Source organism: Xenopus laevis, chromosome 7L (assembly GCF_017654675.1).
Source record: "Xenopus laevis strain J_2021 chromosome 7L, Xenopus_laevis_v10.1, whole genome shotgun sequence".
NCBI classification, from domain to species: Eukaryota; Metazoa; Chordata; class Amphibia; order Anura; family Pipidae; genus Xenopus; species Xenopus laevis.
This window is the reverse complement of record NC_054383.1, coordinates 25,314,104-25,339,177: the sequence shown is the minus strand read 5'-3', so window position 1 is coordinate 25,339,177 and position 25,074 is coordinate 25,314,104. Positions and strand designations below refer to the sequence as shown.

The window sequence follows — 25,074 nt, the reverse complement described above, 5'->3', positions numbered from 1 at the left end:
CGTTGGCCAGACACAGGTACACAGAGTGGATCTTGGTACCAAAATGCATACTCACCCATTTTAATGCTGAAATCCTCTCAGTGTGCCTGCACTTGGGTCTGAGCAGTTGTTTGGGGTGCAGGCACAGAAGATCGCTAATTCAAAGGTAGGGCCTGATACACTGCCTACGCTTATCCACAGGCTGAGAAGCAGCCCAGCGAGCACTTGACCTTAGGCTAATTCCAGATGGGGCTCATCCTTTAGAAGCCAATATTTGCTCCATGAGCTTACATCCGGTCCAACACAATGGCTCCAAGTGCAGGCACGGGGAAAGGTTGATGCCATTGTAGCGTCCGATTCACTTCCTACATTTATTAGCAGTTGATAATCAGCCCCATCTGGCATTTGAGCACATGGAGCTGTAATAGACTCAGTCTGTGTATTGTTGTAGGCTGAGAGAAGCAGATCCTCCGCGCACCTCTGCTCCATTTATGCGAGCTGCTTCCGCCTGTGTGCGCTCACATGCAATGGAGTAGAGCAGAGGTGGGGAGGAAGAAAACAATGGCTTGTGTACAATGGCATGGAAAGGTGTTAAGTGCAATAACAGGAGAAAAGACCACATTTATCTGCACTTGGGCCCTCTTAGGTTTGGTTATGGCGCCTAAAGTGCCACACAAGCAAAGTGCAGCAATTTGTGCCGCTCTTGTTGGCTGTGCACATTACATGTTGACGCTTGGAATGGGGGGAATGATTTGGTACAATTTTGTCTTGTGTGTTATTCAGGCCATATAAAGCAGAAGTGCACGAGGAAGCTGTGTACTAAGTAGAGATGTATCATCATGTGCTAGGACAAGCCATTTCTCTATTTGAAAGTATATTATCAAATGGCATACTGATTCAATTTAATACACCTATTGCATACTAATACTTTGTAACTACAGTATAATATTTTATCATTTTAGCATAATACAGGCATGGGACCTGTTATCCAGAATGATCAGGACCTGGGGTTTCCCGAAAACAGGCGTTTCTGTAATTTGGATCTTCGTGTGTTGAGTCTACTAGAAAATCTTGTAAACATTAAATAAACCCAATAGGCTGGTTTTGCCCAGATTAATTACATCTTAGTTGGGATCAAGTACAATATACTGTTTTAATATTACAAAGCAAAAGGTAATCATTTTTAAAAATGTTGCTAATTTGGATAAAATGGAGACGGTCTTTCCGTTATTCAGAGCTTTCTGGAAAACGGGTTTCCGGATAACAGATACTATTTATTAATATTTTGCGACTAGAAAACCTCCGCTATTCAGGTTTATACACTGTTCTTGTTCCCCGAGTACCTCTTTCAAGTAAAACAATCTCTTTGAATTACCCATGATCATTATTTACTTTTTATTCTTTCATTTTTCTATCATTTGGATTTTTCTCTACTATTTGGATTTTCATCATTATTTAATTTTTTATGATTCACATTTTTCTTTCTTCTGTCTGTTCTGTGTTGGCTGTATATTTTATATGGTATTTCACTATGGGAAATGTTTGTATTTCAATAGGTGATTTTGATTTCACAACTGAGTTTGACTGAGTTATACATGGTTCTGATTGGTCACAACCCTTATATAAGAAGTGTACAGGGGTGTGCCCATTTAGCCTATGAGTAAGTACCCCAATAGGCACTAAACGCGTTGGACTTTCATGTCCAAATAAATGTTTTTGTATTTTTAACTGCTTTCGGTTAATTATTTTGGAAAAACTCACAATTTTCTGTGAGGAAACCCTTTACAGAAGTAGAGGACACCCTTGTTCTTGTATGAGTTGCACTCTGCATTTTTTAAAACCAGTACAGGTATGGGATCCGTTATCTGGAAACCCATTATCCAGAACGCTCAGAATTACAGGAAGGTCGTATCCCATAGACTACATTACAATCAAACAAATCAAACTTTTCGACCATATTTCCTTTTTCTCTGTAATAATAAAACAACAGTACCTTGTACGTGATCCCAACTAAGATATACAGTAATTAATCCTTACTGGAGGCAAAGCAAGCCTGTTGATTTTAAGTATTGTGTAAATAATTAAGCAGACAAAGAATAGAGATCCAAATTAGGAAGAGACCCCTTAACTGGAAAACCCCATGTCTCTAGCATTCTACCATACCTGTACAAAGTACAAAGTGCAGCTTTCAAGTCAGAAGTGCTCAACACACAGGGGTATATTTATCAAAGAGTTTAGTTAATAGTGAAGTTCCGCCACTAGAGTGAAATTCCGCCACTCTCCATTCATTTCTATGGGATTTTTATAGGCGTATTTATCAAAGGGTGAACTTTCACTTCCACCCATTGATAAATACGCCTTTCAAAATCCCATAGAAATGAATGGAGAGCTGCGGAATTTCACTCTAGTGGCGGAACTTCACTCTTTGATAAATTTACCCCATAGGCTCCAAGTGGCTTCATTTTGGTTCCTTAATACTCCAGCATTTGGGCCTGTACCAAATGATCCATAGTGTGTCTGGTTGGCATGTGCACCCTACATACATCTTCCTACACACAACAATACCCAAAGATAGATGGGATCTACTGGAGCTGGTTTGTCCTGGACCACCACAGAGAGCCCAGAATCCAACCTCCGTCTCAAGTAGGGTTGCCACCTGCCCGATATTTTACTGGCCTGGCCCGGTAAAAAATAGCTTAATGCTATTAATAGGGAAAATGCATAAAAATATAGGAAGGCCGGTATTTTTTTCTAGAAAAGGTGGCAACCCTAGTCTCGAGTCAAGGGCTACGGCTTTAACTAAGCTGTACCTGCCATAGACTATAACAATATCATCACATAATAATAGTCCAAAGTAGCATTGCAGTTTATGGCCTGATACAAAATGAAGACATATCCATGTTACCTTTAATATTAAGCTTGAAAAGTGCATTCTACTAAATATTTGACTGTGAATTACATTTTCGAAGCCCATTTATTGACTTGGTGATTTTAAACCCCTCTGAAAAGGGCAGAGCACAAAGCAACCAAATTACATTTAATAGAGTTCTCTCTAAAGCAATAATCAAAAGAAAATAATAATCCGCCTGTAGCAAAATGCTAATGTTCCACTTGCTGTGATCGATCTCAGTCATTCTCCCACTTCAGATGTCGATAGCTCAGACATAATTCTCCAACAGACATTTAATATAAAACATTTTCATTCCAGCTGTCATGAATCAATAGTAATTACATGTATCATGGCAAACGCTCTGAAATTTTGGAAGCACAGGCAGGCAATGAATAAAAAGCACTGTATGACTTTCTATAAATTTATGAAGCACTTCAATTATTCACTGCTACGGGGGGCTGGAATTAATTAACTGTTAATTCAAGGAAAGGGAAATAATAGAAGCCAAATCATTGAAAATCTATAAAATAAATAAATAATGAAGACCAACTGAAAAACTGCTAAGAAATGGCCATTCTATGACATACTCAAAATTAACTTAAAGGCGAATCACCCCTTTAAAGAGGGAATTCAAATAACAGGAAACAAGATGAGAAGGCCAGTGCTAGAGCTAGATCAAATAAGTCAGAACTGTTTACAGGCTTATGGGCAAAAATATTCAGAACTCAGATGGCAGTTAAAAGGGGCATATACTATATACACAAATATATTGGCATTTTTAAAACTACTATACTACTGTACTAATGTCATACTGTTACTATTAATATATATAACTTGGCCGTCCCCTGTAGGCAGAGTCTTCTAACATCAATCCTATCCCACTGATCAATACCAACTGCTAAGAACATTACAGAGAAGGCAGAATGCAGTCAACATTTTCTCCCAATTTTCATATGCGCAACTTTTTTGTCCAAATGCATTAACGTCAATGGGCGTCCAAATAATGTTCACAAGGGACAATTGTTTTGTCGCAGCGTTTTTTTCCACATCGAGTTTTTGCGGCAGTTTCGCAAAAACCTTAGCAGTGGGCGTAATCTGGAAATTCACTGCGAATCCATGCCTGCCGGATAAATTCACCCATCACTACTCTTGACACCAGTCGGAGGTAGTTGGAGAAGGGCCAGAAGTAGAGGAGGCAGCAGAGGTATATGCCTAGGGTCCCAGCACCTCCATTGTTGTGCTCTAGGCATGTGCCTTTCTGCTCACCTCTAGTTCCAGTCCTGTACACTCTTTATAGAAGAACAATACAAGACCAGGGTGGGAGGTAAGCAATTACAGTTATTTGGGGGGGGGGAGCCCTATCCAGCAACTTAAAGTTTCCTTCTCTTTTAAGAGTGAATAGATGCTTGGTTGAGTGTTTTGCCCAGAGCCAAGAAGGGAGCAAAACAGCACAGCATTTCATTAAACTTGGCTACTAATTAATCCATTCTTTGCATTTTGGGTTGCCATCGCCCCTGAAAAGCAATACTGGCCTTTCCTATAATTTTCATTTACTTTACCTATTCATAAAATTGTCACCAAGTATCATTGTTGCAGAGCACGTCCAATCCCTATTCATGTAACAAAGTGGCTTGCATAACTAAATGACTCTTGGCTGCAATGTCAATCCAACCTGGGTCAAAGATCCTAACGGAGTGAAACATTTGTTCTATTTTAGTATCACAAAATGTGATTTCACAATGGATGCCCTAATTATGCAAGTTCAAATTGTGTCTATAAATAATTGTCTGCACTGCAACAAACAGAACACAGATAGTGTGTTACTTACTGCTTTCTGGTATCTCTGTGATATATTGCTGGAATTGAGCGAGAAGATGGCACCTCTTGCCCCAACATACAAAATCCCCCTTTCGTCCTCCAGCAGTAAGGTGCTATAATTTGATACTTTGCTGCTGAACCGCCTCAAATCAGTGATTTCTGTAGAGAGAAATAATCATGTGTAATAAGAAAAAGCTCATATACAAATTACAAACGAAACCACAGGGGAACAAAAAACAATTATCATATGATAAAATAATAAAACAGCAGTCATAAGGATACATTAAATGATTCCAAAATTTCCTTTAAGGTAGGGATGCACCAAAACCAATATTTTTATGCTCAGTGGGCTCTGAGCAGCTGTTGAGAAGCTAAGCTTAGGGGTCGTTGCATATTATCAACCAAAATCTGAATCCTTCGTGAAAGATTCCGAACATGTTGCTCTCCAACCCTTTCAATGTTGCTCTCAGTGTCCTCAAAGCAGGAGCTTATTTTTTTAATTCCAGGCTTGGAAGTAAGTTTTAATTGCATAAAAACTAAGTATAGTGCCAAGTAGAGCCTCCTGTAAGCTGCCAGTCCACATAGGGGGCTACAAAGTAACCAGCCCTAAATTACAGCCCTTATTTGGCACCCCAAGGGATTTTTTCCCTTGTTGCTCCCCAACACTTTTTACATTTGAATGTGGCTCACGGGTAAAATAGGTTGGGGGCCCCTGATATAAACAATAAAGTAGCCACCTAAGCAGTATTATGCCAGCCCAGCAGGAAAAATTATTCTTGGTGCCACTATTATTAAAAGGAAAGAAGGACACTAAGATGCACAAAGGCAAAAAAGAGGTGGCAACCCAAATGATGAGATAAAAGCAGGAAATAAAAACGCACTATAAATTGAGAGAAAGTAAACATGTACAAGATATATAGATTAAATATCTGCAGCATTCTGTATGAGTGTGTTTTTGTGGTTCTGTCTGTTTTGCGTTTCACCTATAGAAAATATCTTATTGCCTTTGACTCACAGATTAGAAAACAAATAATTAATGAATGATTAACGTTCAATGCTTTTGGACACACATGCAATATATTTCTTTTGAAAAGCACTGGTCTGTCTATGAAGGAAAAACACATGCTAAATGTAGTTATTTATCTGCCAATAGGAGGCTGTTACCTCAGTGCAGCTCTGCATTACTTCCCAGTGGTCTGCCTATTAGTGGTTGCTAGGCAATTTCATTCTCCTGGCAGCGAGCCATATGGATACGGCTACCCTGACTGCTGTTAGTCAGTCACCTCTAACGTAGCCAGGAGGAAAGTGCCATATGGACTAATATCCTTTACTGAGACAAAATTCGTTCTCCATATCCAGTAAAAAAAAAAAACAGAACTGAAAGCATTAGATGGAATGTTCAATCCTCAGAATATTTTAATTTTGACAAGTCTTTCCTCTGTCCTCAACCCCACGTATTATATGTACACGCAAACACCTCAGCCTGTCCTCGATTTTAATTTCAAATTTACGTGGCTTCAATTTAAAATACTCACTTCAGAGAGTGGATTAATGCTTTGAATTGTATATATATATGGTATGGACAATATTTAATTTATCTTGAGATGACCCACATTAGCCAGCTTTGTGACCCAAGAATTGGTTTAGATTTAATTATGCACCTTATATAAATTACTACTGTCTACAGCAGCAGGTCATTTCAATCAGCTGGGCATCATGGAGGCCCACCATAATAAGCCTGGGAGCCAATGTTTGTTACTAATCGATAGGTTAAAAGACACTGGGGCTCATTTATTAAAGCAGCGCAGCGCATAAGTGGACGCAAAAGATTGTCTGCGCCATTAGGAGCATGATCGCTAATTTATTTGCGTGATATTGCACATAACACAGAGCTTTTGCGATGGTTTTGTTTCTGTGCATTGTGCAAAAGATTGGGCATTTATGTCGCAAACGATGCCGTGGTTGTTAGGGGCGTGGTTGTGGGCGTGGCTACAATGCGCTTGCACTGCGGCCGTCGCAGATTTGCGTCTGTATATGTGCAAAACTGCACCCGGGCAACAGCACCACAATTTTTACGACTGCCTCTTCGTGGCGTAATAGTAACGCTCTTCAAAATGCGCATTCCTGCGCAGCTGCGCTAGTATATTCACATTTTTGCGTTTCATGTTGCTTAAAAGAGAATTTTATATATGTGTGCAGAGCCACACTGCTAAACTGGGTTCTGGCAAATACAATGGTGCTGCTGTTGGTGGGGATGTTTGTTAACTCAAAGTTAACTCAAAGATGAACAACCCCTGTAAAGTGCATATTAACCACGCCTTCCACCCAACATGTTTATATTGACCAAGGTTCCTTAAGGGCTAGTCCACACAGGGAGATAACCACGCGTTTGCGGCGGCAAAGCGCCGCGCCAGTCGCCGCGACCGGCGCAGGCGACAGTTTTGTATGGGCGCCTATGTAAAAACGCCTGTGCTAACCACACGAGGCGATGCGCTTTTCAACAGTCGCCTGAAAAAGCCTGGCGAGGCATTTTCAGGCGACTGTTGAAAAGCGCATCGCCTCGTGTGCTTTTCAACAGTCGCCTGAAAAAGCCTGGCGAGGCATTTTCAGGCGACTGTTGAAAAGCGCATCGCCTCGTGTGGTTAGCACAGGCGTTTTTACATAGGCGCCCATACAAAACTGTCGCCTGCGCCGGTCGCGGCGACTGGCGCGGCGCTTTGTCGCCGCGACCGCAAACGCGTGGCTATCTCCCCGTGTGGAATAGCCCTTAAGGGTATCAGGTAGGCTAAACACCTTTGCAACCAAACAAATATTAGCACAGAAACAAATGCAGATGCGTCTAAGTGAACGCAATATGCGCAATATGTGACGCAACTAATTAAAGCAGCGCATTCATACATGAGCACAACTAATCCTTACCTTTGCGGTATCTTCCTGTGCGCACAATTTATTATAAGCACTGCGACAGCTGATACGCAGTTTCACACGTCGCACCTGTCTGTGTCTACATTAGCGCACAAATCGCACTGTTAAGGTATCGTGCGCTACATTATTAAATACTCGCATGCGCTGGGCAAATGTCAGGCCACTGTGCTCTTTTTAGCGCTGCGCTGCGTTAATAAATGAGCCCCACTGCCTTGTGAGCATGCGGGAACTCAAAAAGTTATCAAATCAGTCACATAAGCAACAGAAAAAATGCTGTGTGTGTGTGCCATAATATCTCAGTTCCTTCTGATAGTCATAGACATATAGATTCGCTCATTTGCCGATGTCACCAAATAAGCGGATCTCTCCCCGATATGCCCATACTGAAGTGGGCGATATTGGGCTGATCCAATCGTGCGTCCTAGGGCCCAACAATTGGATCATAATGCATCCGATACGGGCGGTTAGATCGTGGGACCGCAATAACGCAAAGATGTGCTCACGATCCAACGGTATTTTTTAACCTGCCCGATCGAGATCTGCCCGACTTTTGGGCAGATTTCGATCGGGGAAGCCCCACACACGGGCCAATAAGCTGCTGACTCGGTCTGTCGGCAGCTTTTCTCTGGGCCTTTAGTCCCACACCAGTCACAGTCCACACTTTGAGGCTTATAGCCTCTTCTACATTTAGACTCTTAAGGTGGCCACAGACGGACAGATAATATTGTACAAAACTAATTTTCATACGATATTCAGTGCATGTATGGTGGGAGACAAGCCAACGGATATCGGCAGAAACTTGGTCGGCTCGTCAATCGGGCTGGCCTGAAAATTTTGAACAGGCACCTGAACATCAGCCATTGTTAGTGCTGAATCGTCAGATATGGGTAGAATTCTATTGTTCCTACCTGTATATCTGACGATTCAGCTCTACATGTGTATTGAACAATCTCTTCTGGAAAGATCTTTTCCAGGAAACATCGTAATTGTAACATCTATGGCCACCTTAACCCAGTGATCTCCAACCAATGGCTCACCAACTCCTTGGATGTTGCTCCCACTGGCCTCAGCGCACGTGCTTATATTTGAATTAGGAGGCAAGTTTTAATTTCATAAAAAGTGGATGTACTACCAAGTAAAGCCCCCTGAAGGCCATCAGTCCACACAGGGGCTACCAAATAGTCATAGCCCTTAATTGGCATCCCAAGGGACTTTTTCATGCTTGTGTTGCTCCCCAACTCTTTTTTACATTTGAATATGGCTAATTAGTAACAAATGTTGGGGACCCCTGTTCTAACCTTTAATTTTCAATTGTCTGCACTACTCTATAGAAGTCAATGTAGAATACCTCTTCAAGATATGATAAACCCTATGTAACAATGCAAATATACACAAAAGGAACGTCCTGTGTCCAGAACAAACAATACCTATTTACCTTTATGCCTATGCAAAGGATAAAAAATATAATACAACATTAGGTATAGTCCCCCTTTAAAAAGTGTTTGCAACATTCACTAACTACAGAATGACACCAAATTCAAAGTTCAAAAGAAGAATAGACAATATTTCATTTCATATTGAGCAAGTTCATGCTTATCAGAGATTCTTGGAGCACTCGAACGAATGTTAGTTGAGAAATACTCCGGGGACCAAAATGGAGCAATAGAACAACAATTAAAAACAGTTCAGTTTGCACAACCTGGGGCCATACATTTACTGCTGATCTTTAACTCTCAGGAAGAGCAGTAAATAATGATGCTTTGTGATGTAGTCAGTAGATTTCTGCTACTGTTAGTTAAAAAAAAAAAAAATAATAATAATATGTACAGCCTCTAGATTCTACCCTCTTGGGTTCCAGGGACTCTTCAGATTTTGTAGGAAAATGTGTTGGAAACCCTGGGCGTAGGGATAAAGTTACATCATTTGCAGTATAATACATTAATGCTTGTGGATTCTTGTTACTCCCAAGAAAAAATTGCACTCGTATATAATCTTCTGAAATGCTGTGGTTCACTGCTCAAAGCTTCAATACTATAATTTAAATCTCTCACCAAACCGGAGGGAAGGAGGCAGTTTTGTTAATGTTAAATACACTTTACAGCATTGTACAGAGAAGAAACACTTGAGATAAAAACACATGGTTTTAAATCCAGCATAAAACAAATGAACTCACACAACGTATTTATTTAAATGGATTATGGTCTTTGGGCTTACACTGTATGATAAAATATCTGTAATATCTTTGCATTGTGTATATTTCACAGCACCGAGTAACTAAATAGTAATGCAAGCCAGAAAAACAGAAGATTAGATAAAATAATATATATATATATATATATCAATCCATTCTTACAGGAAACAATGGCAAGCATGTACTAAAGTCCATTTGCAGAAATTTATGGCTATCTCCTGTCAATAAGACGATACAATTGTATGCACAGGGTTTGTATCACAATGACCTCTTGCAACAGTTACGAAATGATAGTTATGTTTAATTTAACAATGATAACGCATTTAACAATATACTGCTAGCCAGACACTGGCTAGAGGGATGTATAGATCATTAGTCACATTAAGGGGCAGATTTATCAAAGGTCGAGGTGAATTTTCGAATGAAGAAAATTCGAATTTCAAGCTATTTTTTGTGTACTTCGACTAGAGAATAGTCCAAATTCGATTTGAAAATTTTTTAAAAAATTCAAATATCGAAATTTATGTACTGTCTGTTTATGTACTGTACTGTCTCTTTAAAAATTCGACTTCGACCATTCGCCATCAAAAACCTGCCAAATTTCTGTTTAAGCCCATGGGGGACCTCCTAGAACTTATTTGGAGTCAATTGGTGTACTCTGAAAAATCAAAGGTTTTTTTGGGAAAAACAAATTGAATTCGATCAAATGCGCTATTCCTTTGATTCGTACGATTTGAAAACTGACTTAATTTCGGTTGGTCTTTTTGAATTTCGAAGTTTTATTCAATTCAAAATTCGACCCTTGATAAATATGCCCCTAAGGGTCAGTCCACACAGGCAGATTAGGGGGAAATTAATCGCCCCAGCGACAAATCGCCTCTTCTTCGGGGCAACAATCTCCCCAAACTGCCTTCCTCGGCTAAAATGAAAATCGCCTGCGGCAATTCACACATGGCGGAAGCTTCGGGTGACTTCGGAAAACGAAGCGCTGCGTGTGAATTGCCGCAGGTGATTTTCATTTTAGCTGGTGGAGGGCAGGGGGAAGGCAGTTTAGGGAGATTGTCGCCCCGAAGAAGAGGCAACTAATCTCCCCGAATCTGCTCATGTGGCCTGACCCTAAGACTGACCACAAGTAGGAAGCTTCCCTGTGTCAGCATATTTAATTCAGTGGCTGGCAGGTCCGGACTGGGATTCAAAATAGGACCTGGTATTTCAGGACCTGTTATCCAGAATACTCTGGACCTGGGGTTTTTCAAATAATGAATCTTTCCACTCATACCTCAAGTTTACTATTAAATAAACCCAATAGGATTGTTTTGTCACAGAGAACAAGAGAATCCTTTTAAAAACTGTAATTATTTCCTTAAAATGGACTCTGGATAACAGATTTCCAAATGAGGGATGCCTTAAGTCTAATAAAACAAATCATATAAACGTTAAATAATACCAACAGGCTGGTTTTGCTTTGAATAAGGATTAATTATATCTTAGTTTGGATCAGGTACAACAAGGTATAGTTTTATTATTACAGAAAAAACAGAAATCCTTTTTAAAATTTGGATTACTTGGATACAATAGCGTCTATGGGAGACGACCTTTCTGTAACTCGGATTCTGGATAAGAGGTTTCCGTTAAACTGATCCCATGCCTGTACAGAGAGGCCCACGCATCCACACACAGGTCCATTAAACAGTATATCGAAAGAGAACAATGGTCATTATATAGACTCACCCAGTATAGGAGGAGGTTCAAGTGCACTGCCCGAAACTTCAGCTAAAGAAGTGGATCCAAACCGTAAGGCAATCAGGCAGGCACTCAAAGGACCAGTTCTCCACACAGACGTGTAAAAGAATTATATAGTTTATTCGGTGCTTATAGCATAGCCTTACGCGATTCATATCTTCTCAGATTCTTAACTGTGATTAAGTATCTTTGAAGAAATGAAATGCATAAGGCTATGCCATAAGCACCGAATAAACTACAATAGAACCCCCATTTTACGTTTTTTTCTAGGGACCAGAATAAAATCATGTAAAATCAGGGAAATGTATTATGCATAATATATAGATGGGACCACAAAAAAGCTATGTAAAGTAAGGGAAAACATAAAATTAGGGGATGTAAAATTGAAGTTTCACTGTATATAATTCTTTTACATGTCTGTGTGGAGGACTGGTCTTTGAGTGCCTGCCTGATTGCCTTACAGTTTGGATCCATTTTGTCTGTTTATGGCATCTTAGAGCAGCCCCTCTGGCATTTGCCATAATCTGCAGATTGCCAGTCCAGTACAGAGGATCCCCAAATGTTTATACACGTGACCCACATTCAAAAGTAAAAAGATCTCGGGAGCAAAACAAGCATGAAAATAGTTCCAGGGGTGCCAAATAAGGGTTGTGATTGGCTATTGGTAGATTCTATGTGGACAAGCAGCCTATAGGAGGCTTTGTTTGTCAGTACACCTGGTTTTATGTATCCAAAATTAGGGATGCATCGAATCCACTATTTTGGATTCGGCCGAACCACCGAATCCTTTGTGAAAGATTCTGCCGAAAACCGAACCAAATCCGAACCCTAATTTGCATATGCAAATTAGGGATAGGAAGGAAAAAAACATTTTACTTCCTTGTTTTGTGACGAAAAGTCACGCGATTTCCCTCCCCACCCCCAATTTGCATATGCAAATTAGGATTCGGTTTGGCCGGGCAGAAGGATTCGGTCGAATCCGAATCCTGCTGAAAAAGGCCGAATCCCGAACCGAATCCTGGATTCGGTGCCTCCCTATCCAAAACTTGCCTCCAAACTAGGAAATAAGCACCTGCTTTAAGGCCACTGGGAGCAACATCCAAGGGGTTGCTGACGAGCCACGAGTTGGGATTCACTAGACAATGGCTGCCCCACTGGAAGATGTGGAACTGCACACCTCCCAATGGTCCCAAATTCAGTTACACAGTCCGCAAAGTCAGACCCAAAAGGGAAAGGAGCAGACCTTATAATGAGAATGAAAAGCCCCTCATACAATTTATGTCTGTCTGAGATCATAATTAGACCATTAAATTGATTTAATAATCCTTAATTCAATTCTTCCCATCCCCCAAAGGGCAGGATTTGTTGAAGAGTTTAGGAGAACTATAGTGATGGGTAATTACACATTTATATTTCTATTTATTATTATCCTTTATTTATATAGTGCGGAAAATGTGAAAATATCTGCAGCAATTTAGAGATTTCAACAGTCCCTGCCCAAGTGAATCTTCCAATCTACAGTCCCTATCCCATTCCTATATGATGGTCAGTTTTTATCAGATTCAGTTAAAGCTGCCTGTATGTTTTAAGAGCGTGGCAGGGAACTGAAGTCTGAAGTCACTGGTGGAAACCCACAAGGACTTGTGGAGGGCATAAAAACTCAATGAATAAATCAGGATTAAACTCAGATACCCTACTGCTAATTTACTAATCTCTGAACCGCTATGCTGCCCACATACAATAAAGGTCACTTTTTTTTTCCATTTCAAGCAATTAAAAAAGAAATTAGATACATTTATGGTTTAGTTTTATATTATAAATCGTTAATTTAACCTCTTGTTTATACTATATTTTCCTCTCTTTTTGGGCCCACTAACCCGCAAACCAGAGGTGCCACTCTTTTCATTCCCGTTCTCTTTTCTCTTCTTTTCTTTAGATTCCAGATGTTTATTATTTTCAGTCTATTCTGTAAAAGTTTAAAGAAGCAAATAAAAAGATTAAAGAAATTAGAGGTATGTTAAGGGTTTATTGGGTACAAGGAGAATTTAAAGGAGAAGGGAAGCTACTGAAGCAGTTTATTGCCGATAGATTAGCCACAATAGTGCAAGCTAGAATGCTATATTATTCTATAGAATGTTTTACTGAATCTGAGTAAAATAATGTAGATGCTTTCTGTGTTTGTTTAGGATACAGCTACCATATTAGCTTGGTGTGACATCACTTTCTACCAAGTCTCTCCCTGCTCACTTATAGCTCTGGGCTCACATTACAGCAAAGAGGGGAGGAGGGAGGGGGAGAGAGGAGCAAACTGAGCATGCTCAAGCCCTAGCCCTGGAGGTTTAAGATGAAAGAAGGAAGTCTGATACAGAAGCCCATGTGTACACAATAGAAGGAAAGAAATGCAGTGTTTCTTTTGACTCAAAGCAGCATTACGTTGAAGATTTACTGGTTTATATATAGAAAATTGATTCAATGCTCAAGAGAGAGACAAAAATCGGAGTACATGGCGTCGCACAATCGAATAGTAATCTTGTATTAATAATGTATCTTTCAATCTTAAAGTGATCAACTGTAAATTATGATTGTACAAATTAATACTGTGATTTATGTGAACGTGTCCTTTGTATTCATTGAGTGAAAAATAAAGTAAAATCTTATAAATTCATGGTGAGTTGAAATTGTTAAAGTGCATAGTGCTTAATGTGAGCAAGGAGACGTACTAGAACCCACGACTTGGACTCCAATTTCAAAACCAGATAAAAAATAACTTTTATTTACTCCTTTAAAATTCATGGACTGTGAAAGGGAATTAATTGATGAAACCATTAAAAACAATTAAAAGAAAGGGTGGGAATTCGATCCAGTATATAAATGAAATGGGGGTGACAGTGTAAATTGATTAGACTGTTCCCATGTGGATCTTACATCACCCGTTTCCCTATAATAGCTGAACGGTGATTGGGGGTACTCTGAGGACTTAATTGGCGATAGTCAGTGATATTCAGAGAGGGTGGGTGCGAAAACTCGCTCAGAAAACGGGTATAATGGTGGAACGGTTCAGTATGGTATCCTGGAGCGCAGCGGAAGCCAATAGTATTCCCTAGGAATAGGCATTAGGTTAGAAGGTGCGGCAAACACCCTTTCAATTTCTGGTTTATATATAGACCTTTCTGATAAAGCTTACTTTGTTTTAAACTTTCCTTCTCCTTTAATATACCATGATACGGATGAAATAAAGCCTGACTATGAGGGACAAGGTAACATAAGAAGCAATTGGTCATAATTCTCCTTTAGGTAAAGAAGAATGTCGAACAAGAAGGTGTTCTGGGAAACAAACCCCAAGCACATCACTACTGACATTCTCGGTAGACTTATTTGTACTGTCAGACTAAACACATGCAGCCGTTTACTTCTTTATTTATGTACGTCATCCTTTCCATTTCTAGAGATACACGTCCATATATTTGTTTCTCAGCATGAATGAGTGAGTTTTGGGGCAGGTGAATAGCAAAGAAAAGGTTTTCCCCTCAATGAAGCAAAAGGATCTCCTCTGGAGATTGCAGCCGCTCCCACACAATGTACAAGCCATAGTAGCACATTCATAAAAAGTCTTAATATTCCAAAAATACCTTTCCCACCTGCAAAAATTGCTTTTGTCTGGATTATAATCACATAAATAATCCCTTAAACAAAACAAATAGAGTTGTAACCTACTGACCCAAAAATCACATTAAATGAAATGTACTCCGATTTTTGTCTCTCTCTTGAGCATTGAATCAATTTTCTATATATATAGGAGTAGTCCGCACATCTATACCGAGGTGCCCAGACTCTCGGCCAAGGGACCTCCCTAGGAATAGGCATTAGGTTAGAAGGTGCGGCAAACATCCTTTCAATTTCTGGTTTATATATAGACCTTTCTGATAAAGCTTACTTTGTTTTAAACTTTCCTTCTCCTTTAATATACCATGATACGGATGAAATAAAGCCTGACTATGAGGGACAAGGTAACATAAGAAGCAATTGGTCATAATTCTCCTTTAGGTAAAGAAGAATGTCGAACAAGAAGGTGTTCTGGGAAACAAACCCCAAGCACATCACTACTGACATTCTCGGTAGACTTATTTGTACTGTCAGACTAAACACATGCAGCCGTTTACTTCTTTATTTATGTACGTCATCCTTTCCATTTCTAGAGATACACGTCCATATATTTGTTTCTCAGCATGAATGAGTGAGTTTTGGGGCAGGTGAATAGCAAAGAAAAGGTTTTCCCCTCAATGAAGCAAAAGGATCTCCTCTGGAGATTGCAGCCGCTCCCACACAATGTACAAGCCATAGTAGCACATTCATAAAAAGTCTTAATATTCCAAAAATACCTTTCCCACCTGCAAAAATTGCTTTTGTCTGGATTATAATCACATAAATAATCCCTTAAACAAAACAAATAGAGTTGTAACCTACTGACCCAAAAATCACATTAAATGAAAAGCCCTGCGGAAAACGTTACGTCTAATTACCCAGCAAAGACTTAAAACCCATAAAGCCCGGGGCCATGTTTTGTAAGCAGCATTGTCGCTAATGTTCTTCATAAAGGAAATGGGGAATCACTGTAAATTACTGTAATTACGCTCAGAGGATCAAAATTCAAGAAATGCCGGCTCTGTATTATGGGCAGCGGTTTTTTTTTTGCATTTCAAAATGGTTATAGGGATGACCCGAATCCACTATTTTGGATTCGGCCGAACCCCCGAATCCTTTGCGAAAGATTAGACCGAATACTGAACCGAATCCTAATTTGCATATGCAAATTAGGGGTGGGAAGGGGAAAACATTTTTTACGTCCTTGTTTTGTCCCACAATTTCCCTCCCCACAGCCAGGGGTCGCCCAATGTAGCCCTCTCAAATGACTTTATCTGTATACCTCCCGACATTTGAAAAACGAAAAAAACTTGTGCTGCGTGAAAATGTTTTGGTCACGCCCATTTTATGACTACACCCCCTAATCACCATGTCCATTTTACAACATTTGGCAGGATATTAAAGTTTGAACACATTTCTGAGAGTTTTAGTACAATGTGTTATAACAGTTTTGGTAATGGATTTGAATTGCCCTTTAAGCTGCTAGTCTCAGTTCTGCCAAGAGACCTGCTTATCTTAAATAGTTACAATTGGGTTTTTTTTTGCTTATCTTAAATTGTTACAAAAGTATTCAAGTGCAGCTGCTGACTGTTCTGGGCTCTCTGCCAGAAAGGTTTTTATTTTAATTAAGTTTTAGAAACTTTGCATTTTTTTCAAAGAGAAAGTTGGGTCATTTCAGTAAGAAACCAGGGACTGCGGGCTGAGCTCTCAAAATTGGGACTGTCCCGCAGAAAACGGGACATTTGGGAGGTATGAGTCCGCTTCCGCTGAACTTACACATATGTAGATCATATTCAGAATTCCCTTGTTCTGATTAACACGAAACACGTCAACAAACGAGGTAAATTTCATTTCAAGACTGCCACATTCTGGTAGGGTAAAAAACCAGGAAGGGAGGTCTTGGCTTCTAATAGCATGTTTTTTTTTTCACTAGCAGATACTTCCCACACGCAAGTGCAAATAATGTAAAATAAATAAAGTAAATAATGTAGCTACACGTTCAGACATTCCATTTACTTAATGATTCAGTCATTATGGGTAAATGCAAAAGCAAACACTTGAGTACTATACTCCAAGCAGGTGCTTCCACGCAGGTGTGGTTCCTAACACGGACTTTCCCTGTTAAGTGACGGTTATATTCAGCTTTATTTTCCTATAAATATTGCGTAGAACATAAGAGCAAAGGTTATTCTTGCATGACATTTTACTTCTCGATTTGTGTGAACTTATTTCATTGAGAGTAGACATGATTACTATGGTCAGGTGACATCATCCGCAACAGAAAACCTGTAATCCAGAAAGCTTTGAATTATGGAAAAGCCATCTCCCATAGACTACATTTTATCCAACTTTTTTTAAAATCTTCTTTTTCTCTGTAATAATAAGTCAGTACCTTGTACTTGATCCCAACTAAGATATAATTAATTAAAACCAGCATATAGGGTTTATTTAATGTTTACATGATTTTCTAGTAGATTTAAAGAGGTGGTTGTCCTTTAAGTTAATGAATGGTTAATTCTAAGCAACTTTTCTATTTGTCTTCAATTTTTCTTTTTGACTTCTTCTGACTCGATTCTTGCCAGCTTCTAAATGGGGGTCACTGACCCCATTTAAAAAGACAAATGCTCTATAAGGCTACACATTTATTGTTATTGATACCTTTTTAGGAATCATCTTTCTACTCAGGCCCTCTCCTATTCATATTTTAGTGTCTTATTCAAATCAATGCATGGTTGCTAGGGTAATGTGGACCCTAGCAACTAGATTGCTGAAATTGCAAAGTGCAGAGCTGTTGAATAAAAAGCAAAATAACTCAAAAATCACACATAATAAAAAATTGTCTCAGAATATCACTCATACCATACTAAAAGCTAATTTAAAGGTGGACAACCCCTTTAGGGCAGAGACACACACTCAGATTCAGGATTAGTTGCCCGGTGACAAATCTCTTCTTCAGGGCGACTAATCTCCCTGAACTGCCTTTCCCTGCCTTCCCACCGGCTAGAATGTGAATCGACAGGTGCGAGGAAACTTCGGGCGACTTCGGAAAGCCGAAGCGATTTACAGTCTAGCCGGCGGGAAGGCAGTTAGGGGAGATTAATCGCCCCGAAGAAGAGGAGATTTTTGGTCGAGCTATTAATCTCCCTTAATCTGATCATGTGTCTCTGCATTTAAGGTATGAAGATCCAATTTATGGAAAGATCAGTTATCTGGAAAACCCCAGGTCCCGAGCATTCTGTGCTCGTTTTCCAAAGCTATAGTTTCATTAAAATATATCCATTTCATTAGGGGACCTACCCATCATACTTCAGGTCACATACAAAAATGTATAGCGGGTCTATCTGACCATTGGCTAAGGATAAGGTCACACCTGGAGATTCGGGGAGATTTAGTCGCCCGGCGACTAATCACCTCTTCTTTGGGGCGACTAATCTCCCCAAACTGCTTCCCCTAGCTACAATGAAAAAATGCCTGCAGCATGGCACTCGCAGCTCTTCGTTTTCCCAAGTCACCCGAAGTTGCCTCACGAGGAAACGTTGGGCGTCTTTGGCAAACGAGGCACCGCGAGTGCCATGCTGCAGTCGTTTTTTTCCATTGTAGCAGGCGGAAGACAGGGGGAAGCAGTTCGGGGAGATTAGTCGCCCCAAAGAAGAGGCGATTAGTCGCCGGGTGACTAAATCTCCCCGAATCTTCAGGTGTGACATGACCCTAAGAATGATAATGCTTAGTAAGAACAGTAGAAAACAACATATCATGAAGGGGCAGTTAATAACTGCTTCAACTTCTTCTAACTAAGCAGATAAGTGTGTCTGATGTCAAATAAACCTACACACTGCAGAATGAACTCGTAAATCCATTGTTCATAAATGCTCTCTCTCATTAAAGAACAAAAAGTGAGCCATCGTCCCCCGCTGCATCATACAAGCAAAGGGGAGGACGATGCATTGCAAAATCTTTTATCTAAAAACAACAATCATGTTATCACCCTTTCTAGTGCTGCACCCACCTCAGGCACTCAGGCTCTAGCATGTTCCAGCAATGTTAACATTGGTGTGGTAGAAAGCATGTATACCCATCTAATTATAGCACACTATAAGCTTTCTTAAAGTTATCATTAAAAAAAGAAAGATTTACTGTGGACATGAACCATCATTGTTTTAGTAAATATACGCAATTAAAGACACATATATGAACTGTACTTGACAGTAGTTAAAGTGGTTGTTCAAACTTTCAGTATGATGTAGAGAGAGATTTTTTTGAGACAATTAGCAATAGGGTTTCGCTTTTTATTATCTGTGGTTTTTGAGTTATTTAGCTTTTTGTTCCGCAGCTCTCCAGTCTGCAGTTTCATCAATCTGTTGCTAGGGTCCAAACTAGGGTCCAAACTACCCTAGCAACCATGCATTGGTTTGAATGAGAGTCTGGAATGTGAATAGGAGAGGGCCTTAACAGAAGGACGCGTAATAAAAAGTAGCAATAACTATAAATTTGTAGCTTCACAGGGCATTTGTTTTAAGATGGGAACAGTGACTCCCCATTTGAAGGTGGAAAGAGTCAGCAAATAATTAAAAAACTATCAAAAATAAATAATAAAGACCATTTGAAAAGATGCTCAGAACTGACCATTCTATAACATACTAAGAGACAACTTAAAGGTGAACTACCCCTTTAAGCTGGCCATGCGTTGAAAGATTCACTTGTTTAGCGAGGTCGCTAAACAAGTGAACCTTTTCCCAATATGCCCAACTCAAATTGGGCAATATCGGATGATCTGAGCATATGGCTCTTAGCCAAATGATCGGATCACACTGACAGGATACAGGCCATCAGGGCGAGAACCACATCAATGCACTCCTTGTCCTGATCAGTGTCACTTTTACCACGCCATGGTAATTTGTATATATATGTGCTGAAGTCAATGGCAACCACCTACTATTTAAGCCTTTTGCAGACAGCCCAAGGTCTGGCTGCTGTTTCACTGTTGGTGGAAATACATTGGCTGAGCAAAGACCTGGTGTGCGATGGGCCTTAAAACGTATTAAACACTAGGACTTTTCACCAACACAGTCCTCTAGGAGAGAACCAAAGCACCTTCCCTTCCTACAACAATGTTCCCTCAAAGCCAATGACCCCTAACCAGTGACTCATGAACAACATGTTTCTCACCACCCCTGGGATGTTCCTCCAAGTGGAAATCCTGCTTTGGAGGCAAGACCTGGTGTTCTGCCAAACAGAGCCTCCCATAGGTTTCCAGTTAACATAGGGGCTACCAAATAGCCAATCAATGCACTTATTTTGGACCACCCAGGAACATTTTTCATGCTTGAGTTGCTCCCCAACTCTTTTTACATCTGAATATGACTCACAGCTAAAAAGACACTTCCCATTCAAATGGGTCCCTGTTGGGTGGGGTAGAGTCCTGCAGCGGGATCAGATATAGACGCGGGTCTGCGGTTTGTGGGTCTCATCTATATTTCTTATCATATATTATATTGTCTATATTTGACTCCTTTTAAAAAATTTTACATTTTGATGATGTTACTTCCATTTTGCAGCAACAGCACTTCCTGTTTAATGGGGGTCAGCGGGTTGCGGATTGGGTTGCAGATAAGGCAGTTGCGGGACGGGTTGGGTAGTGGGTAAATATTTGGCAAGAACTGAATCAAGGATTTGGTTCGGGATTCGGCCTTTTTCAGCAGGATTCGGATCCGGTCGAATAATTCTGCCCGGCCTTTTTTGTGACAATTGCATGACTTTTTGTCACAAAACAAGGACGTAAAAAATGTTTTCCCATTCCCACCCCTAATTTGCATATGCATATTAGAATTCGGATCGGTATTCGTCCGAATCTTTCTCGAATGATTCGGGGTTCGGGCGAATGCAAAATACTGGATTCGGTGAATCCCTAGTAAATATGCAGGTTGTGGTTCGGGTCGTGGGCGGCGGGTTCGGGTCAGTTCCGTGCAGGACTCTAGGGTGGGGATCATTTAGATTAGCCAACAGTCTCCACCTAAAAACTCTAACATGCTAATATTGTAATATGTGTACATTTACTGCCAATATTCTACCGCTGGCTGAATGTACATTATGAATGTACATTATGTATAAATAATAATGGAACATTTTTATTTTATGTTACCATAAAAAAATATAAACTATAAACACATTCATTTTCTAATAGAGAATGTGCCCTGTATGTCCAATTCTCTCATGGGCTCTCAGAGGCCCAGTCCAACACTATATACAGTATATCTGCCCTGTATCCTCAGCAAAAACAAGTGAATCACAGTGATCGTGCATTTGATTAGCAACATATCAACTCAAACATTGACTGGGACTGAGAGTTAATCTTTATTAAATGGCTTAATGATTCTTTTAAATAACCACAAAACAATATTCCAGGCCAAGTGTGCTATTCCGTAACATCAGAGCCTCTCGTTTCCAAATGCAGGAGCACACGAAGCAATGACAAACAGTAATAACACGGCGGTTAGAGTCAGCATTCTAGTCTCCAATATGGAATGTGTGTCAATAACGTAATTATGAACTGATGTGGCTGCAATAAGGTAAAAGGCAGAATTTAAATGTAGTGCAGATAAGTGGGAAAGAAATCCTGCTTTTAAATAAAATAGGTTTGCACCTTCGACAGACCATAGAAGTAAATTAATTTCTCAGAGAACTGAAAATGAGATTCTGCGGCCGCCACTGATCTTTACTATGTTAATGCAGGAGATCTCTGTTTAAAACATGGCCCTCTCCCCGCTGAGTATAAATTGGCATCATTACATCTTGATTAAGCTCTGAAAACTGCTGGATAAGTTTCGTTCAGTAAGAAAAAAGCCAAACAGAAAGAAAATCGCAGGCCGCTGCGGCGTTCCACTGCGCTGGATTGCCGCCAGAACAACAATTACTTGACATTGTCTTGGAATAATCATCCCACACCAGATACACTTCCTTCACAGTGACATTCAATTCCTGCCGAGCTGACACGTTGTCCTTCCTACTTGTGTGTGAGAAATAGCTTCGCTGTCCTGGATGGGGTTCTTTTTATCCCTTCTCATATCTTTATTGCCATTCACTGATCAGCAAAATTTAAAGGAGAACTAAAGCCTAATAAAAGAAGCAGCTAGAAATGTTTTACATTATATTTTGGGCTACTTTACCAGCCCGAGACAACCACAGCCCTTTAGCAGTCAAGATCTGTGTCTCCAAAGATGCCCCAGTAGCTCCCCATCTTCTTTTATGCTGATTCACTGCACATGCTCTGTGCTGCTGTCACTTACTGAGCTTAGGGACCCACTCACAATATACAGTACACATAGAATAGAAATGTCACAATATAAGGCTGATTAGTAATTAATACAGATAATTACTACATGGCAGCACAGAAACCAGTGCAATTAGCATTCAGATTTTAATAATCCGCCATGTAGCATCATCTTATATTACAGGCCAAACTCATTTTCTGCTTGATAATCTGCGACAACCCCTAAACTTAGCTTCTCAACAGCTGCTCAGAGCCCACTGAGCACGTGAGTGTCGCAGACACTTTCCAACATGGTGACCCCCTGTGACAAGTTTGAAGTCCTGAATCATTGCTGCTATTGACAAGCTGAAACTTTAGGACGGTGCAATAAGTTCAGTTTATAAAATATGGCATTTTTACCCAATTCATTTTTAGGGTTTAGTTCTCCTTTAAAGATAAGGACATTAAGGATAACCCCGAGTCTTGAACTGGCATTAAAGGACCAGTAACATCAAAATTTTTTTTTACAAAATTCGTTAGTATACATCGAAAAAAAACCACCAACACAAATTAAACTTTAAAATAGCAAAGCCTTTATTAAGAAATAACTTACCGAAACTCCACATCCGGTCCTCTTCAGAAAAGGCGACACGGCGACCATCCATCCTGTGGCGCTTGATTTCTTCTCCTGGCTTTTGTAGTGACAACATGTGAAGGAGTCTGATTTACAGCTTTGCCGGCAGAACTGGTGCTTTTTGACTCTATGGACGCGCTGCCCTCCTTTCCCTTGCTACACATCATGCGGACTCGGGCAGGCGAATCGCTTCTCCCCGGTGTGGGTTTGCAGGATCCTCTGTGTGTGAATCTGTTGCCCGCAGAAAAACCAGTTGCAGACAACGGCCGCTTCCCGGTGTAGCTGCGCAGGTGCACTTTTAGATGCAACTGAAGTGTCGAGTCCTGCTTGCACTATAGTCCGTATCCCAAGGCTGCTGGGACAGCCACAAAGGGATCCGGAGGAGCTGGTAGCCGGGGGACAGTCCGGACACGGCAAGTTCTTTCCCTCCTGCCCTTTCCTCCAACAGCAATGGGGCACCAGGCCACAGGTATGGACAGGTATTGGGGTAGCTTTCTAGGGAAGAACCGGACCGCGCCAGCGAGCCAGTGTACCCCGAGATGTCTGTGCAACAGGTCCGTCTGGGCTCCTTCCACACCTGGCCACGGGAGCCCTGAGGAACTGACTGGAGCCGGCTTCTTCTACACCGGTGCTCTGCAGGGCTCCCTCCACTCCCAACTGGCACGGAATATAGTGCAGCAGGACTGGGACACTTCAGTCGCATCTAAAAGTGCACCTGCGCTGCTACACCGGGAATCGGCCCTTGTCTGCAACTGGTTTTTCTGCGGGCAACAGATTCACACACTGGGACGAGCTGCAGAGGATCCTGCAAACCCACACCGGGGAGAAGCGATTCGCCTGCCCGAGTCCGCATGATGTGTAGCAAGGGAGAGGAGGGCAGCGCGTCCATTGAGTCAAAAAGCACCAGTTCTGCCGGCAAAGCTGTAAATTGGACTCCTTCACATGCTGTCACTACAAAAGCCAGGAGAAGAAATCAAGCGCCGCAGGATGGATGGTCGCCGTGTCGCCTTTTCTGGAGGACCGGAAGTGGAGTTTCGGTAAGTTATTTCTTAATAAAGGCTTTGCTATTTTAAAGTTTAATTTGTGTTGGTGTTTTTTTTCGATGTATACTAACGAATTTTGTAAAAAAAAATGTTGATGTTACTGGTCCTTTAAGTACAGACCTCCCTTTGTAAGTTGCTCCTCTAGATGCTTAGTGAATGTCATGGTAAACAACAGGGTATAAGTGCATGTTCATGCCTGATGGACACACCACCTCTAATCTCTCAGATATAAGTGGGACCTAATGTAGGGTTGACACAAATCTAAAACTTTTCAGTCCCTTCATGGACCAGCCACCCCTGAAATAACACTACTCCGCCCCTTCTGTGCCCTGCCCCCATGTAGTTGGCAGGTACAGGAAGAAAAGGGTGGTAACCTAGGATCTTGATTCGGTGATTATTTTACCATCTTAACTGGTAAATCCTAAACTGGCCATACATTTAAGGACCTCGCCAAAGGAGCTGATCATCTTTCTCTGATTTGCGCACCTCGAGATCGGCAATATTGGACTGATCTGATCATAATGATAGTAATGGGGGAAGTTAACAAGCCGATGTGGTCCCAGACTGGATTTTTAAAGCAGAAGGAAAGATACCAAGGCAGATTATTGCCACTAGATTAGCCACAACAGTGCAAGATAGAACTCCATTTATATTCTTTAAAATGCTTTTCTACCTGAGTAAACAGCTCTAGACTCTCTAGGTTTCTGTTTGTTTAGGATAGCAGCTGCCATATTAGCTTGGTGTGACATCACTTCCTGCCTGATTCTCTCCCTGCTCACTCATAGCTCTAAACTCAGATTACAGCAGGGAGGAGGGGAAAGGGAGGAGGGAGGGAGGAACAAACTGAGCATGCTCAAGCCCAAGCTCTGAAGGCTTAAACTGGAAACAGAAAGTCTGATACAGAAGTCCATGTATACACAACAGAAGGAGAGAAATGTGGTGTTTCTTTTGACAGAGGACTCA

General features: G+C 40.8%; 1 protein-coding gene across 1 annotated transcript in view; it reads right to left on the bottom strand.

Annotated features, from left to right (window-relative positions):
• The window catches only part of sema4g.L (semaphorin 4G L homeolog), a 164,956-nt gene that overhangs the window by 89,162 nt on the left and 50,720 nt on the right, over positions 1–25,074 (bottom strand). The window contains exon 3 of the mRNA XM_018225232.2: positions 4,698–4,846. Within this exon, the coding sequence (XP_018080721.1) occupies positions 4,698–4,846 (149 nt within the window). The remainder of the gene's footprint in view (positions 1–4,697; positions 4,847–25,074) is intronic.